The sequence below is a fragment of the Hippoglossus hippoglossus genome, chromosome 5 (genome assembly GCF_009819705.1).
Source record: "Hippoglossus hippoglossus isolate fHipHip1 chromosome 5, fHipHip1.pri, whole genome shotgun sequence".
Lineage (NCBI taxonomy): Eukaryota > Metazoa > Chordata > Actinopteri > Pleuronectiformes > Pleuronectidae > Hippoglossus > Hippoglossus hippoglossus.
Window position 1 is genome coordinate 322,792 of NC_047155.1, and position 12,500 is coordinate 335,291.

At 44.6% G+C, this 12,500-nt stretch overlaps 1 protein-coding gene across 3 annotated transcripts in view; it reads right to left on the reverse strand.

The window, feature by feature from the left end:
• Positions 1-12,500, reverse strand: part of LOC117762142 (E3 ubiquitin-protein ligase RNF123) — a 65,782-nt gene that overhangs the window by 37,410 nt on the left and 15,872 nt on the right. For all 3 annotated transcript variants that reach the window (XM_034586637.1, XM_034586635.1, XM_034586638.1), the window contains exons 17-30: positions 10,774-10,873; positions 10,629-10,690; positions 10,394-10,465; positions 9,440-9,560; positions 9,095-9,196; positions 6,758-6,858; positions 6,409-6,598; positions 5,497-5,642; positions 5,063-5,146; positions 4,502-4,609; positions 1,256-1,433; positions 887-961; positions 661-748; positions 18-105 (exon numbers count right to left, since the gene is read on the reverse strand). In XM_034586637.1, the coding sequence (XP_034442528.1) occupies positions 18-105; positions 661-748; positions 887-961; positions 1,256-1,433; positions 4,502-4,609; positions 5,063-5,146; positions 5,497-5,642; positions 6,409-6,598; positions 6,758-6,858; positions 9,095-9,196; positions 9,440-9,560; positions 10,394-10,465; positions 10,629-10,690; positions 10,774-10,873 (1,515 nt within the window). The remainder of the gene's footprint in view (positions 1-17; positions 106-660; positions 749-886; positions 962-1,255; positions 1,434-4,501; positions 4,610-5,062; positions 5,147-5,496; positions 5,643-6,408; positions 6,599-6,757; positions 6,859-9,094; positions 9,197-9,439; positions 9,561-10,393; positions 10,466-10,628; positions 10,691-10,773; positions 10,874-12,500) is intronic.

Sequence of the window (12,500 nt, forward strand, 5' to 3'; positions counted from 1 at the left end):
GGTTGTGTGTGTCTCACCCTCCACAGTCGGACCAGGATCCAGTTGGTCTGAGCCCAGGGTCTCTGTTCATACGGAGCCAGCAGGTTCCTCATCATGGCCACTCGTCTATAATCAGATCAGATGCGACTCAGATCGTGGATGTTGATTGGTCGCTTACAGCAGCCAATAGCTCCCCTCGACAGTGACCATGAGTTTAACATTGAAAGTCATGACGACAGCTCTCTGTTGTCAAGGACTCCACCGCCTTCACCTACGACTGTGGATTTAACCAATGAATGTGACGGTGTAGCTCCCTATGTACCGGTCGCTGCCAGAATCCAGTCACTGGGAGGAAGTTCAAAATTACAGAAAGCTTTCTGATTGGACGCCGAATGAGTCGTCAAACAGTGAGAAATGTTTTAGAGGAAGAGAAAACACCGAGATTCAGGTGTAAAAATACCAGGATGTGTTTTATAGTGAGAGAGATGAAGAGTTAACAGACAGATACCGGATTCAACCTGGAACATGAATGATTTATGTCCTTTTAAGGACACGTACGTAGTTTTCTCTGCTGCTGAACCTGTTTTTTCAGGATGTGTTTGTTCTGATAAATAAACAGTTGTTGGTGTTTGAACAGTGAAAACTAGCAGCTGAAACTGTGACGGTCAAACAAACACTCACTGCTCCTCTGGGATCCTCTCCACTGCCCTGAGGGATTGTGGGTAGCAGACGTAGCTGGCGAGGGCCTGCATCAGAGAATCTTTAATGTCTGAGAGAAGAGACGTAAAATACAACACGTTAGAGTTATGCACCATAAATAAAGTGTGTGTGTGTGTGTGTGTGTGTGTGTGTGTGTGTGTGTGTGTGTGTGTGTGTGTGTGTGTGTGTGTGTGTGTGTGTGTGAGACCTGTTCCGACGATGCGTGGATCAGCAAAGTGTTTGGCGAGGATGGCAGCCAGCTGAGTCAGTGTCTCTTCGTAACCTGAAGAGAAGAAGATGACAAACATTAAATCTGTCGTCGCGAACATAAGCTCCAACGGAAAGGTGAGTGTGACACACAGGAAGTGATGTCACTTGAACTTCACAGTGTTTGATACAGGATGATACAGGATGACAAAGCTGCTGCTGTTACAGTCTGTCCTCAATGATTTGAAGGCTCAGAATATTAGGAACAGCAGCAGCCCTGTCTCGTGTGATGACTCATCTGATAGCCACATGCTGTTTTACTGTGACCTAGGGAACAGGTGACCTTGCACACATGTGCCCTATGTGTCACCTGGTAGCTCCTCCATGCTGTTGGCGGGGCTGAAGTAGTTCTTCAGGGCGCTGTAAGCGTTCATGGCCACGTTGAGGTAGAATTCAGGAGTGAAGGCGAACAAGGAGCCCGTGTTGTCTGCGTGTTCGATGGTGCGAATGCAAACGCACAGCAGCCAGTACACATCCAGCATCTTCTCCTGCACACACACACACACACACAGTAATGAGTGTGAGTGATGAGTGATGAGTGTGATGAGTGAGGAGTGATGAGTGTGATGAGTGAGGAGTGTGATGAGAGTGAGGAGTGAGAGGAGTGATGAGTGTGATGAGTGTGATGAGTGAGAGGAGTGTGATGAGAGTGATGAGTGATGAGTGTGATGAGAGTGATGAGTGAGGAGTGAGAGGAGTGAGAGGAGTGATGAGTGTGATGAGAGTGATGAGTGTGAGGAGTGTGATGAGTGATGAGTGTGATGAGAGTGATGAGTGTGAGGAGTGAGGAGTGAGAGGAGTGAGAGGAGTGATGAGTGTGATGAGAGTGATGAGTGTGAGGAGTGTGATGAGTGAGGAGTGAGAGGAGTGATGAGTGTGATGAGTGAGGAGTGAGAGGAGTGATGAGTGTGATGAGAGTGATGAGTGTGAGGAGTGAGGAGTGAGAGGAGTGATGAGTGTGGTGAGTGTGATGAGTGATGAGTGTGAGGAGTGAGGAGTGAGAGGAGTGAGAGGAGTGATGAGTGTGGTGAGTGTGATGAGTGATGAGAGTGATGAGTGTGAGGAGTGAGGAGTGAGGAGTGAGAGGAGTGAGGAGTGAGAGGAGTGAGAGGAGTGATGAGTGTGGTGAGTGTGATGAGTGATGAGTGTGATGAGAGTGATGAGTGTGAGGAGTGAGGAGTGAGAGGAGTGAGAGGAGTGATGAGTGTGGTGAGTGTGATGAGTGATGAGTGTGATGAGAGTGATGAGTGAGGAGTGAGAGGAGTGATGAGTGTGATGAGTGTGATGAGTGATGAGTGTGATGAGTGTGATGAGTGATGAGTGTGATGAGTGATGAGTGTGATGAGTGAGGAGTGAGAGGAGTGATGAGTGTGATGAGAGAGGAGTGAGAGGAGTGATGAGTGTGGTGAGTGTGATGAGTGATGAGTGTGATGAGTGTGATGAGTGATGAGTGTGATGAGTGATGAGTGATGAGTGTGGTGAGAGTGATGAGTGTGATGAGTGAGATGAGTGATGAGTGATGAGTGTGATGAGTGTGATGAGTGATGAGTGTGATGAGTGATGAGTGTGATGAGTGATGAGTGTGATGAGTGATGAGTGTGAGGAGTGATGAGTGATGAGTGTGATGAGAGTGATGAGTGTGATGAGTGATGTGTGATGAGTGATGAGTGTGATGAGTGATGAGTGATGAGTGTGATGAGTGATGAGTGTGATGAGTGATGAGTGTGATGAGTGTGATGAGTGATGAGTGTGATGAGTGATGAGTGTGATGAGTGATGAGTGTGATGAGTGATGAGTGATGAGTGTGATGAGTGATGATTGATGAGTGTGATGAGTGTGATGAGTGATGAGTGTGATGAGTGTGATGAGTGATGAGTGATGAGTGTGATGAGTGATGAGTGTGATGAGTGATGAGTGATGAGTGTGATGAGTGATGAGGGATGAGTGTGATGAGTGTGATGAGTGATGAGTGTGATGAGTGTGATGAGTGATGAGTGTGATGAGTGTGATGAGTGATGAGTGTGATGAGTGATGAGTGTGATGAGTGTGATGAGTGATGAGTGTGATGAGTGATGAGTGTGATGAGTGATGAGTGTGATGAGTGATGAGTGTGATGAGTGTGATGAGTGATGAGTGTGATGAGTGATGAGTGATGAGTGTGATGAGTGATGAGTGTGATGAGTGATGAGTGTGATGAGTGTGATGAGTGTGATGAGTGATGAGTGTGATGAGTGTGATGAGTGATGAGTGTGATGAGTGTGATGAGTGATGAGTGTGATGAGTGATGAGTGATGAGTGTGATGAGTGATGAATGATGAGTGTGATGAGTGTGATGAGTGATGAGTGTGATGAGTGATGAGTGTGATGAGTGTGATGAGTGATGAGTGTGATGAGTGATGAGTGTGATGAGTGTGATGAGTGTGATGAGTGATGAGTGTGATGAGTGTGATGAGTGATGAGTGTGATGAGTGATGAGTGTGATGAGTGTGATGAGTGTGATGAGTGATGAGTGTGATGAGTGTGATGAGTGTGATGAGTGTGATGAGTGATGAGTGTGATGAGTGTGATGAGTGATGAGTGTGATGAGTGTGATGAGTGATGAATGATGAGTGATGAGTGATGAGTGTGATGAGTGATGAGTGTGATGAGTGATGAGTGTGATGAGTGATGAGTGATGAGTGTGATGAGTGATGAGTGTGATGAGTGATGAGTGATGAGTGTGATGAGTGTGATGAGTGTGATGAGTGATGAGTGTGATGAGTGTGATGAGTGTGATGAGTGATGAGTGTGATGAGTGATGAGTGTGATGAGTGATGAGTGTGATGAGTGATGAGTGTGATGAGTGATGAGTGTGATGAGTGTGATGAGTGATGAATGATGAGTGTGAAGAGTGATGAGTGATGAGTGTGATGAGTGATGAGTGATGAGTGTGATGAGTGATGAGTGTGATGAGTGTGATGAGTGATGAGTGATGAGTGTGATGAGTGATGAGTGTGATGAGTGATGAGTGTGATGAGTGTGATGAGTGTGATGAGTGATGAGTGATGAGTGTGATGAGTGTGATGAGTGATGAGTGTGATGAGTGATGAGTGATGAGTGTGATGAGTGATGAGTGTGATGAGTGTGATGAGTGATGAGTGATGAGTGATGAGTGTGATGAGTGTGATGAGTGTGATGAGTGATGAGTGTGATGAGTGATGAGTGTGATGAGTGTGATGAGTGTGATGAGTGTGATGAGTGATGAGTGTGATGAGTGATGAGTGTGATGAGTGATGAGTGTGATGAGTGTGATGAGTGATGAGTGTGATGAGTGATGAGTGTGATGAGTGTGATGAGTGATGAATGATGAGTGATGAGTGATGAGTGATGAGTGTGATGAGTGTGATGAGTGATGAGTGATGAGTGTGATGAGTGATGAGTGTGATGAGTGTGATGAGTGATGAGTGATGAGTGATGAGTGTGATGAGTGATGAGTGTGATGAGTGATGAGTGTGATGAGTGTGATGAGTGATGAGTGATGAGTGATGAGTGTGATGAGTGTGATGAGTGTGATGACCTTGGAGTAGATGGTGGCGTTGATCCAGGCCAGTCTCCTGCTGAGGTGATTCAGCTTCTCTGAGAAAACCTTCTGACTCTTCTGCAGCTCGTCCAGGATGTCTGATCTCTGAGGGACACAACCAGCAGGACCACATTTACCAGACTGACACAGGTCACTGGTCACTGGTCACAGGTCACTGGTCACAGGTCACTGGTCACAGGTCACTGGTCACTGGTCACAGGTCACTGGTCACTGGTCACTTGTTCTCACTTGTTCTATGTTCTCACTGGTTCTCACTGGTTCTGACTGGTTCTCACTGGTTCTCACTGGTTCTGACTGGTTCTCACTGGTTCTATGTTCTCACTTGTTCTCACTGGTTCTCACTTGTTCTCACTGGTTCTCACTGGTTCTGACTTGTTCTCACTTGTTCTATGTTCTCACTGGTTCTCACTGGTTCTGACTGGTTCTCACTGGTTCTATGTTCTCACATGTTCTCACTTGTTCTCACTTGTTCTCACTGGTTCTCACTGGTTCTCACTGGTTCTCTGTTTTATGTTCACAAATGGAAACAGGACTCACTCGTGCGGGGCAGCGAGCGATCTTCTCCTCTGTGTCCTTCAGCGCCACAGCGTATTCATGGACGTCGTCTGAAACCACCACCATCTGCAGGAAACAGGAAGAATGTCCTGATGATCAAACTCCACAGACTCAGTTCTACATGTAAAAAACATGTAATCCTAGCAACCATGTAGATTCATGACAAATGTCCATCTTTTATCATTTTCCCATCGATCAAATGTCTTCAAACTTTAAAGCAAAAGGTCTTATTATTTAATGTCTTTCATATTTCAGAGATTCATTAGTGTCCGTTTCCACATCGACTGTATCTGCCAATCATCCCCCTGACGACCTCGTCTTCAAGCTGTAACGTGTCTGTGTCTGCAGACGACGAGCTCGTGACGCTTGGCGGCGGCATGTCAGAGACGAGAACACACCGGTGGGACGTCGCTCACCTTCCCCAGCTGCTGGTGGACGCTCAGGTTGTACATCATCACGATCCCGTCGACGATTTCCAGCAGCGACTTATCTGCCACTGGCTGCTCGGGCTCCTCCACTGGTCGCCCCAGCAACAGGCCATCGTTACCATGGCTACCCTCGACTACAGGACAGAAACAAACAGAACAGAGACTTCAGGTGGACGCTGATCTGAACGCTGCCATCATGATTATGTCCAGAATTCAGTGCTCCAACGCTGCTATTTTCTTTTAATTCTTATCTTTTTAGTACCGATCACTATCTGCTCCAAAACTGAATGAAACTTGGCGAATGTGTCGGCCGCCATGCGTCAGAACCACGAAGCCTCTCAACAACAAAGAACAGCAGACAAATGAGGCGCTCACTACAAGGCTAATTAGGGTTAGCTTGAGCTAAGAACTAATGAGCTTCATTAGTTATGAAAACTATTAAAACCATAAACATATCTGAGTCATATAAACATGATGGACTCACTTTCATATCGACATACACCAGTCATCACAAAAGGCTTCAGAAAATCACTAACTGCACAGTGCTTGGAATAGTGTCACGTGATAAACCTGGGGGCTGCTGGGAAATGTAGTTTTGGATGGATAACAGGACCTAGATGCACGAAAATTAGTATCATGACCTGATGTTCAAAAACATCTCCTGGAGTCATTCTGAACCGACGTCACTGACACTGGGACAACGGCACATGAACATTTTCACTCAAGTTCATTTCTGTTATCACTTTGTCGTTGTTTAGCTTGATTATTTCTACAGGTTAGAAAACCTCTTGCATGTGATTCCCTGACATGAGAAACAAAACACTCAGGGACAGATAATGTCTGATGATTACTGTTGGTTGAATGAGCGTGCGGCGCCTCATGCGTCCTTCAGTTACTCACTGTCCTCCTCCGTCCTCTGCTCCACAGTCAGCGTGCGAACCTTCACCTTCTCGGGCTGAGTCAGGGGTCGTCTGGGAGTCATCAGGCTGACGGCGGCCGTGCTCAGGAACCGGTTGGCCCGTCCCAAAGTGGGAGAACTCAACCAGCTGGGCCTCGCCAGAGCTCCACCCATCGCTGCACCGAACGGCCTCTGATGAAAAAATGACCAGACAACACGAACTGAGGAAAACGCCATCAGGTGCTGACGTCTGAGATATGATAATAATAATGAGATTCATACATCATCTTATTTCCTTTTTAATTCAATAAAATATAATAATAATGACAACGAAGATGCCTGTGGACAAACCTGTGCTGCTCCGCTCTCCTCGTCCTCGTCCAGGTCGTCCATCGATGCGGCCTGAATCTCTGCAGGGTCGATGATGATGTTGGCTTTACTTGCCAAATCATCTGGTGGATTAAAGCTACGATCAATCAATTATCAATTTAATAATTTATAAAAACAAAATCAATTGACTAATTGTTGCAGCTATAAATAAATCAGAAAATATTTATAATTTATGTAAATATATAGAAACACTGATGTAAATACAGAGAAAAGCTGATGGCGCTTCCTCCTCTCACAGGTTCAACACGGTGTGTGTGTGTGTGGGGGGGGGGGGGTCTCTCAGCCTTATCCCCCTCTCTTTTTTCTTCCCTCCCTCCCTCCCTCACTCTAACTCTCATTCACCCACTCGTTCAGTACAGAGAGCCCAGTCCGGTCCGGCCCGGCCTGGCCCGGCTCCACCAGCGGGTCCCCAACTATAACAGCGCTCTTTTATGCAGCGTCAGAGGAAAATCGACCAATCCAATACGAGTCTCGCATTGTGGAATTATCACGAGATGTAGTGAATCCACGAGAAACACCCTGCTGTTATAAATCCATATGATGGTGCAGAGCCCTGGATCAGTGAACTAATCAATACACAAGGTCAAGTTTACTGAACAACATCGGAGCATCAGCTTCAACTGATGAATATTTCACTGAGTCACTGATGAGGGCATTCATCAAACCTTGATTCAATTTAGAGAGAGGAGAAGGATGGAAATGAATACTGATGAGGAGGGAGGGAACGAAAGAGGGACGGAGGAAATAACGAACTAGCGGCTTTCAGACTGAGCTCCTCAGTTCTCTGGATCTTCTCTGGAGGATCAGACTCAGTTTCTCCTCCTCCTCCTGAGCTCCTGTATAAAGTGTAGATCCAGGAGCAGTGTGAACACAGCAGAGGATCCTCCACTGATTCACTGAGTGGGGGGGGGAGGAGCTTCTAACACGGGACACAAACATGAAGAAACTAAAACAAACCTCTGGTGAAGAAGTGCTGACACACACGATGAAGACACAGACGAAGATGTGAAGAGAGTTCGTGGTGATCAGAGCTGAAGGTGTCAGGTGATGTCAACATGATCACATGACCTCTGCAGCAGAGGTCACACGTCACTTCTGTTCACAGACACAGTCTCCAGAGGAAACATGACCCATTCTACATGCATGACACATGTCAGGGAAGCACCTTCATAAACCTGACTGACTGTGAGACTGAACGGACTGAATGACGTAACAGTGATGGTGCTTTACACTTATATTTCATAAACATGAACATGTAAAGGCGCCTGAACACACAACAGATGATTCACTTTTTAAAGGTTTGACTTTGTTCTGGTTGATTTGATCTCAGTGAGAAAAACAACACAAAGCAACAGCTCCCTCTGGTGGAGAAAACACTACAGTGTCATCATCTTCATCATCATGGTGAGGGGAAACAGCGTCTCTTCTCTTCTTCGTCATCATTTAAACTGAGAGGAAAGAGTCAGAGCTGGTATACCTGCCACAAGACAGGTACTGACCAACCAGCCAATCAGAACACAGGTACTGACCAACCAGCCAATCAGAACACAGGTACTGACCAACCAGCCAATCAGAGCACAGGTACGGACCAACCAGCCAATCAGAGCACAGGTACTGACCAACCAGCCAATCAGAGCACAGGTACTGACCAACCAGCCAATCAGAGCACAGGTACGGACCAACCAGCCAATCAGAGCACAGGTACTGACCAACCAGCCAATCAGAGCACAGGTACTGACCAACCAGCCAATCAGAACACAGGTACTGACCAACCAGCCAATCAGAACACAGGTACTGACCAACCAGCCAATCAGAGCACAGGTACTGACCAACCAGCCAATCAGAGCACAGGTACTGACCAACCAGCCAATCAGAACACAGGTACTGACCAACCAGCCAATCAGAACACAGGTACTGACCAACCAGCCAATCAGAGCACAGGTACGGACCAACCAGCCAATCAGAGCACAGGTACTGACCAACCAGCCAATCAGAGCACAGGTACTGACCAACCAGCCAATCAGAACACAGGTACTGACCAACCAGCCAATCAGAGCACAGGTACGGACCAACCAGCCAATCAGAACACAGGTACTGACCAACCAGCCAATCAGAGCACAGGTACTGACCAACCAGCCAATCAGAGCACAGGTACGGACCAACCAGCCAATCAGAACACAGGTACTGACCAACCAGCCAATCAGAGCACAGGTACTGACCAACCAGCCAATCAGAACACAGGTACTGACCAACCAGCCAATCAGAGCACAGGTACCACAGCGAGACGTGTGTACAAACCTTTGAGTGTTTTCTTGAGGTGGGAGAGGAGCCCCCCCAGTCTCTGCAGGTCAAAGTAATCCACCTTCCCATTGTAGAAGAGCTGAGGGGGGACGTACGCCTCTGAAACAACAGCAGAGAGAGAGAGAGAGGTGAGAGACAGAGAAATAAAGAGAGAGAGAACCAGAAATAAAGAGAGCGAGAGAGACAGAGAAATAAAGAGAGAGAGAACCAGAAATAAAGAGAGCGAGAGAGACAGAGAAATAAAGAGTAGAGAGCACAAGGAATAAAGAAGAGAGAGGGAACTAGAAATAAAGAGAGAGAGAAATAAAGTGATAAATAAAATGATTATCACTGTTGTCGTACCTTCACTCCTGACGCTGCCCTGAGTCTTCCTGTTCCCGTCGTCCCAGCAGGTTCTCACCGCCGTGATGAGGCGGTGCAGGAAACACACCATGTACTCAGGAGGACACAGAGCTGTGGGGTGCTGCACACACACACACACACACACACACACACACACACACACACACACACACACACACACACACACACACACACACACACACACACACACACACACACACACACACACACACACACACACACACACACACCAAATTTGAAGAAATTCCATCTTAGTGCTCTTGAGATATTGTGTTAAAGAAATGCGACGGACAACCTGAAAACATAATGCCTCCGGCCACTGGGTGTCGCCACCACAGAGGCATAAAACCCTAAATAACACTAGAGGAAATAAACCCTGACAAATCATAGAGTCTGAAATCAGTCATTCACTAACCCCTACTTGACTATATAACGTTTTCTATGGAGAGGACTAAATACTGAGATCAGCAGCAAAAGAACAAAACACTTTTTGTCACTACCATTTTCTCTGCACCGGTAATGACATCATTGCAGAATTATGACGACGACAACAAACAACTGGTGGAAAATCCGAGTGTAAATTTAAAATGTTTATTTTACACTTGGTATTAATACTTTTAAGTAAAAAACACTGTGAATGATCATCTCTAAATATGTTTGTGTTGCTCTGCTTGTATTTACATTTGTACGACAGGCCGGGCAGCACCTGAAACTCACTGTATAGATTATATAGTGATGAGTGATTTCAGACCATGTCTCCTGAGACACGTTTCAAAGAGCAGGACGTCCAGCTGTAGGCGTAGAACTAAGTACAGGGCTCTTATTTTGAAGGCAACACAGCCCGCAGGTGCATCAGTCGCTGTACCTGCACGTCTGCCTTGGTTTACATGGTGTGTTGTTAAGTTGTGTTGTTGTGTCGTTAGTGACGCTCACCCCTCTGTTACTGGCATTCTCCTGCAAGAACTTCCTGAACTTGTTGAGGAAAATATAACGAGACGCTTCTCCCTGAAAGATAGAGAGAGGTGACGTCTGCAAATAACGCACAACACTCACTCACACTCACACTTATTACACTATTACACTAACACAGTTTGTGAAGCAGCAGACAGTTATGATGGTGAATGATGAAGACGTCTGTCGTATGCTGTGATGAGGATGAAGAACATACCGTCGTTTTGTCTTTGTTATTTAGCAGCAGCCTCAGGATTTGAACCTGCAACTCTTCCACCACTGCAGCAGACACACATGACGTAAGTTCAGCTGGGGTCACGTCATTAAACAGATATGTGAAAACAGAAAACTTGACCTCTGACCTTCTATCCTCTTCTTCAGTCTCTGACAACCTCGCTCATACGCTCGGCGCCTCAGACGCTCGTCTGCACTCTCATCTTTACACTCCCGCTCGTCTTTACCCTGAGAGGGAACATATACATGTATATACCATTAATCAATGCACCTATACATAATCAATACATCAATCAATAAAGATACAGTCACTGATCATCTTTATATACAGTCACTGATCATCTTTATATACAGTCACTGATCGTCTTTATATACAGTCACTGATCCTCTTTATATACAGTCACTGATCATCTTTATATACAGTCACTGATCGTCTTTATATACAGTCACTGATCCTCTTTATATACAGTCACTGATCGTCTTTATATACAGTCACTGATCCTCTTTATATACAGTCACTGATCGTCTTTATATACAGTCACTGATCCTCTTTATATACAGTCACTGATCATCTTTATATACAGTCACTGATCATCTTTATATACAGTCACTGATGGTCTTTATATACAGTCACTGATCATCTTTATATACAGTCACTGATCATCTTTATATACAGTCACTGATGGTCTTTATATACAGTCACTGATCATCTTTATATACAGTCACTGATCATCTTTATATACAGTCACTGATCATCTTTATATACAGTCACCGATCGTCTTTATATACAGTCACTGATCCTCTTTATATACAGTCACTGATGGACTTTATATACAGTCACTGATCATCTTTATATACAGTCACTGATCATCTTTATATACAGTCACTGATCGTCTTTATATACAGTCACCGATCGTCTTTATATACAGTCACCGATCATCTTTATATATAGTCACTGATCCTCTTTATATACAGTCACTGATGGTCTTTATATACAGTCACTGATCCTCTTTATATACAGTCACTGATGGTCTTTATATACAGTCACTGATCATCTTTATATACAGTCACTGATCATCTTTATATACAGTCACTGATGGTCTTTATATACAGTCACTGATCATCTTTATATACAGTCACTGATCATTTTTATATACAGTCACTGATGGTCTTTATATACAGTCACTGATCATCTTTATATATAGTCACTGATCCTCTTTATATACAGTCACTGATCATCTTTATATACAGTCACTGATCATCTTTATATACAGTCACTGATGGTCTTTATATACAGTCACTGATGGTCTTTATATATAGTCACTGATCATCTTTATATACAGTCACTGATGGTCTTTATATACAGTCACTGATCATCTTTATATATAGTCACTGATGGTCTTTATATACAGTCACTGATCATCTTTATATATAGTCACTGATGGTCTTTATATACAGTCACTGATCATCTTTATATATAGTCACTGATGGTCTTTATATACAGTCACTGATCATCTTTATATACAGTCACTGATCGTCTTTATATACAGTCACCGATCGTCTTTATATACAGTCACCGATCATCTTTATATATAGTCACTGATCCTCTTTATATACAGTCACTGATCATCTTTATATACAGTCACTGATCATTTTTATATACAGTCACTGATGGTCTTTATATACAGTCACTGATCATCTTTATATATAGTCACTGATCCTCTTTATATACAGTCACTGATCATCTTTATATACAGTCACTGATCATCTTTATATACAGTCACTGATGGTCTTTATATACAGTCACTGATGGTCTTTATATATAGTCACTGATCATCTTTATATACAGTCACTG